General features: G+C 31.9%; 1 protein-coding gene across 1 annotated transcript in view; it reads left to right on the plus strand.

The window, feature by feature from the left end:
- Positions 1-5,476, plus strand: part of LOC115888342 (GATA-binding factor C-like) — an 81,096-nt gene extending 75,620 nt beyond the window's left edge. Inside the window, exons 5-6 of the mRNA XM_030908047.1 lie at positions 5,255-5,400; positions 5,459-5,476. Of these exons, the coding sequence (XP_030763907.1) occupies positions 5,255-5,400; positions 5,459-5,476 (164 nt within the window). The remainder of the gene's footprint in view (positions 1-5,254; positions 5,401-5,458) is intronic.
- The last annotated feature ends 524 nt before the right edge of the window (positions 5,477-6,000 follow it).

Here is a 6,000-nt window from a genome sequence, read left to right on the forward strand (position 1 = left end):
TAGAGGTCCCAAAGAAAGAACTAACAGTAGATGGGTTCTTCAATAGTTGTCTATGTAACCAACATCTTTCTCTATAAATCTTTAAATATTATCATGAGTCAACATTTAAATGTTGTCTCATATTGTAAAGTACGAATCAACTAAGAACATGTCACGACCTTCATAGAAAACGATCGCGTTCTCTCTTGCGTTCTAATTATGGACGCGCCAGTGCAAGAGAGACAAACGATGTCTAAGTGATGACGCTCGTAGCATGTTCTTAGTTGGTTCGTACTCTAACTATATGTATACAGGGTGTTTCAAAACAAATGCGAAAAACTTCAGAGGGTGATTCCTTGTTCAAAATAAAGGGTAGTTTGCTTTATAAACGTTGGGTCAAAAGTCAACCATTAGGAAGATATCGCGGTACAAAGATGGCGGAAAAATAATGTTTTTATTTCTTATCTTGAAAACGAAAAGAGATAGACTAATGAAATTTTATGGAAGCATTACTGTTATGAAAACACACTTTCTGGTAATTTTTTCACTTTTTTAAAATGAGTAGAAGGGGTTGAAATAAACTACCCCTATAATTCTTGTTAACAAAATTTAAAGAAAAATCTTATCAAACAAATGCAGAAAAATTAATTTGGATAGCTCAGTTTGTTTAGAAACTTTTTTATCTCTTGTATTTTTTTGATAAAACTCACCGATTTGAAATTAAAAACTAAAATGTAAAGCATTACATGTCAGGACAAAAAACATTTTTAGATTAAGAATCTAGTGATAATAACGATAATAATAATCATCTAGATAATAACGTATTGCAGTAGAGTAATATCAAATAAAATAATATTAGGAACATCCTAAAAAGTAACAGCGGCCGACTAGATTTTTTCCTAAAAAAATTACAGCAGCCCACTAGATTCTTTATCAGAAAATGTTTTTTGTCCTGACATGTAATGCTTTACATTTTATTTTTTAATTTCAAATCGGTGAGTTTTGTGAAAAAAATACAAGAGTTAAAAAAGTTTCTAAACAAACAAAACTATCCAAATTAATTCTTTTGCATGTGTTTGATAAGATTTTTCTTTAAATTTCGTTAACAAGCATGATAGGGGTAGTTTATTTCAACCCCTTCCACTCATTTTAAAAAAGTAAAAAAATTACCAGAAAGTGTGTTTTCATAACAGTAATGCTTCCATAAAATTTCCATCAAATCTCTTTTCGTTTTCAAGATAAAAAATAAAAACATTATTTTTCCGCCATCTGTACCATTGTACCGCCATTTGTACCGCGATATCTCCCTAATGGTTGACTTTTGACCCAACGTTTATGAAGCAAACTACCCTTTATTTTAAACAAGGAATCACCCCAAGAAGTTTTTCGCATTTGTTTTGAAACACCCTGTATATAGTAGATAGCTCATTAGATTGGAACACTCTCAGAAGGAAAAGTCCACTCTTCCAACTCCCAGTAGATGGCATACCAAGAATGTACAACGTGAAGAAACACAACGTGGCAGATTTGCGTGCTTATGTTACAGATGAAATGGCGCTTGCAGGTTTAGGACCATGAATTAAACAACATTTTTTTTAAATTGCCTACGTTTCGACGTGTTATTTCGTCTTTATTAAGGCTATGTTCAGCTAAAAACTTCTAACAAAGAAACTTTTTAGCTGAAAATAGCCTTGATAAAGACGAGAATACACGTCGAAACGTCGGCAATTTAAAAAAAAATGTTTTTTAGTCGTGGTCCTAGACCTGCAAACGCCATTTCATTTGAGAAATACATCACTGTAGTGTTGAGCAATAAAAAGAATTGAAAGAGAGAAACGTTTGTTCACAGCAGGTAAAATACCATACGATAACGTGGTATACTAATGCTTCCATAACAAAAGCAGGAACAGGGATAGGAGTATTTGGGCCGAAAACTAAATACTCCATACCAATAGGCACCCACAAGAGCATCCTTCAGGCAAAAATCTACGCTATCGAAAGATTCGTACAAATTAAAAAACAAAAGATAAAAATTTGGCAGACACAGACATAATTGGCGAAACAATCTTCAGTCTTGAAGATAACTCTACAGATGTATTAATTTATCTCTGGCTGTAAATGGCTTTTCCCATCTCAAAAATGTGTTTTAACAGGACCCTATCTCCTCAATGAACACCTCAGTAGACTGAAGCTTAAGAAACAACGGCAAATGCAGATTCTGTGGAGAAACACCAAGAACTTCATCACTGAGTGCGCCGAGACGACAACCATTCATGCCATAAATTTTGGTACGGCTGATACCGGAGATGAAGAGCTAACCTCTGTAAAACCGTCTCAGATACTGGCCTTTATCAAAGCCCTTAGACTGTATAATGAGATATATCTCAAGAAAAGGAGGCACAATAGATCTGTAAGGTCGCGGTGAATAACTTTCTCCCTCCCATACATTCAACATACACTCTATGTTTACTTATTTCTCTGAAGCTGAGAGAAAACGCCGGACTGGAGAGGCAAGATGAAGAAGAGCGTGGCAGAGAGGGAATAAGGTGAAATTGATATACAGACTACGAACTAACAAGTGGAATCATATATGTGGAACGCCATGAATATAACATTAAAGAAACTGAAATTCGAGCTGATCGATTCGAGTATGTTTCAGATAAATTTCAAGAATTTATTCTCCGCGTCGCCAGTGTGTGTGTGTGTTCGTTTAAGTTTATTTTAAGATTTCATTTGCTAATAATTATTTAGTTACAAAAATCTAGCGGTTACGGAAGATAGTTTTGACGGGACGTTAAATATATTTTTGTAAAATTCCGTCACCGGAACAAGAGACACCGTCGTGATTTTACCCCGATTTGTTACGGTCCCGTCGCCGGACATTTATACACTCCCGCATTTAATTAATTTTAATGGGGGTCTTTTATTTCTAAAATAAAATTATCGAACGTTTCTTCGGATTGAATAAGGGACAGAGAATAAAATAAAACACAGACGCGGACGCTAGCGGACAAAACATCTGGCCAAAAATAAATACGAAATTGTACATAAACCGACATTCGTGGGCAATTTATTACCGACCATCGGAGTGAATATGGAAGCTGCATAGATAAGATCAGCTCATTATTTGAGCCCCGAGCCGGCCAACTACATAAAACGTTTATTATGTATATTTTTCTTTTGACCTCATCGAGCGGAATTGAACTGAACGGAGGCTCGCGATTCGGTGAGAGATTTAAAAAATATTTATTTTTGTAAATCATCTTTATTATACAGGGTTGGGCAAAAGTGCGTCGGGTATCTATAGCTCCTATAATATAAGCATCTTAGAATTTTTAGCAGTTCCATTTAAAAAAAAACGAAGAAAAACAATTTTATATATTCGAAAGTTTGGCTTAGATTTTTGAACACCCTGTATGATTTAAGATTGCGATATTTATAACAAAGGAAGTAATACCAACTATAGTAAATACCTAGTATATTTTCGATTTCAGGAAATTTCTTGTATTTTTAATATTGATTTTATTTATTTATTAATATTTCAGAAAGTATCAAAACATATTTATTAATATATTAGGATTACCTAAAGTAATCAGAAAGAAAAACAAAAACATAATAATATACACGATATTCCATTTAAAAAAAATCATCCCGACCTTCTCACACGTTTTTGAGCCACCCTGTAGAAGTTAAAATATTTTCCTCAAATATATCCTAATACATACTTTAGATTTGCACTTATACAATATTCCTAAGTCTTTTATTATAGGAGCTACAGATCCCCGCCACACTTTTGTCTGACCCTGTATATTTTTCTTTTAACCTCATCGGGCGGAATTGAACGAGGCTGAATCGCGACAGTGACAAATTTAAAAAATATTTATTTTTGTAAATCATCATTATTATATGTGGTATATTTGGAACATCAAACGTTGTTGTTATCAACATTTATTTATTTGAACTTGTCTAGATTGTGACAGTAACGAATAGAATGCAATTAATCATTTTATCTGAAAAAAAAAGAAAATGTCCAACTCGGTATTTTTAACAAGTAATAAAATTCAGATACAGAAATAAGGAAAACAATGGCAGACTTGTTACTTTTACTAATATTTCAATAACGTTTTTACTGATATTCTGAAATGAAATTATGTACTACCTTGTATAGTACCTAAGTACCTACTATTCATTGGAAACATTAAGTTTAGAATACTTTAGAGATGTATAAAAGAACAGCTATCATATTATATACTTTCTGTTAGTATATTTGCTCAGGAATACCTATAACTTCATATATCATCGTATTTTTGAAGCACTGACAGTGTATGAGATACCCAAATACGAATTCTAACTTCACTTGAAAAACATATTTGAGTCACGCATTACAATTTCAATGGGACTAATGTAAAATTACCATGAGGGATATTACCATACCACAGATTAACTTACAGATATGGCACTTATTACATCTTGCGGATAAACTTCGCCATGACCTCGGATCTGACGTTGTCAGACTTTATTTTTTTTCTCGAATGCATTGTTGTGTTTTGTAAAAAATGTATTCCTCATTATTTTTTAATTATAATGCTTTCATTATAATCATTATCATGTAAATAAAAATATAGGTTTGAATTTGGCCCTCTCATAGGTCCACATCAATAATTAATACATATTTAATAGTTTTTTTCCATTATACTTCAAAAGAAAAGTACGTACGAGTGTGATTGATTTGAGTAGTTAAATAATAATCAGCGCATGAATTAAAATTAGTTTGTGTTAAGTAGTTTTATTCGAGCAATAAACCAATTAGAATAAAAGCTAACATGTACACGCATGCCTAACATTTAAAAATAACAGAGACTGTTTAAAAAAACAAAATCACAGTAGCAATATTTACATTTTAGTTTGTATTTCACTATGTCTAACTCTTAAGTTCTTGAAAGTGACAGTGACAGCTATACGTGACTTATTTTGAAATACTTGCAAATTTAAAACTAGAACCTGATTTTGCCTAGACACTATTTTTATTATTTTTTCCATCAAGTACTTCATACAACTTAGGTTCAAGTATCAGTGTAAACAAATTCAGCTGATACATAAATATATAGTAAATTTCAAACTAAAATGTTATCTCTACTGTTTCAAGCATGTGGTAGTTTTTTTTTATGGTTAAAACTTTTAAATGTGTAGATTCTTGCTTGATAGATGTAAAAGTCACCATCTTGTATTACAAAATTTCAATTCTAACGAATTTTTTTTGGTTTATTTTCAACAGAAGGACGGGAATGTGTGAATTGCGGGGCAACCAGTACGCCACTGTGGAGAAGGGACGGCACTGGACATTACCTTTGTAACGCCTGTGGATTGTACTACAAAATGAATGGACAAAATCGACCACTCATCAAACCTAAAAGAAGACTGGTGAGTCACGATTTTTCATATTATGAAATTTTTATCATATTTTACAATTTTATTTTAGTTAATTACAGAATACTGAAATTAATAAACTGTTGAAATATTAGATTAACAGTGATTTATTTATGATTTTTAATGAATGAAAGTACTTAAATTGATAAACAATTATCTAATCTCCTTTTATTGAATAATATACGTTATGGCTAGCAGGAAACAACATTTATACTTTAGGGAGATAGGCTAAAAATATTTTTTAGAATTTTGTAAATCAGATAAAAGTAAACGTTTATAGAAAATGCTTTATATCAGTCTAGTATATTGATCGAAGCTATACAGACAACAAAAAAGCAAAAAAAGAAAGAGTAGACCTACATTTTTATGAAAATCGATGAATGTGGGAGGTATTTATTGATCTACTCGTAGATCTAACAGGGATATTACCAAAAATAAAATATAATATTAGGGTTGTTCTATCTGACTAAACACAGAACATTCATTTTCTGTATTGTAGGTTAAAAAAAACGGCTAAATTTTGTTTGACTAAAATCACAGTTCGTGTCTTTTTCGTGTTATTTGTACTAAATTTAAGTTTAGATGTAAACGTAA

This window comes from Sitophilus oryzae, unplaced genomic scaffold (assembly GCF_002938485.1).
Source record: "Sitophilus oryzae breed Bouriz unplaced genomic scaffold, Soryzae_2.0 scaffold_732_pilon_pilon, whole genome shotgun sequence".
Lineage (NCBI taxonomy): Eukaryota > Metazoa > Arthropoda > Insecta > Coleoptera > Curculionidae > Sitophilus > Sitophilus oryzae.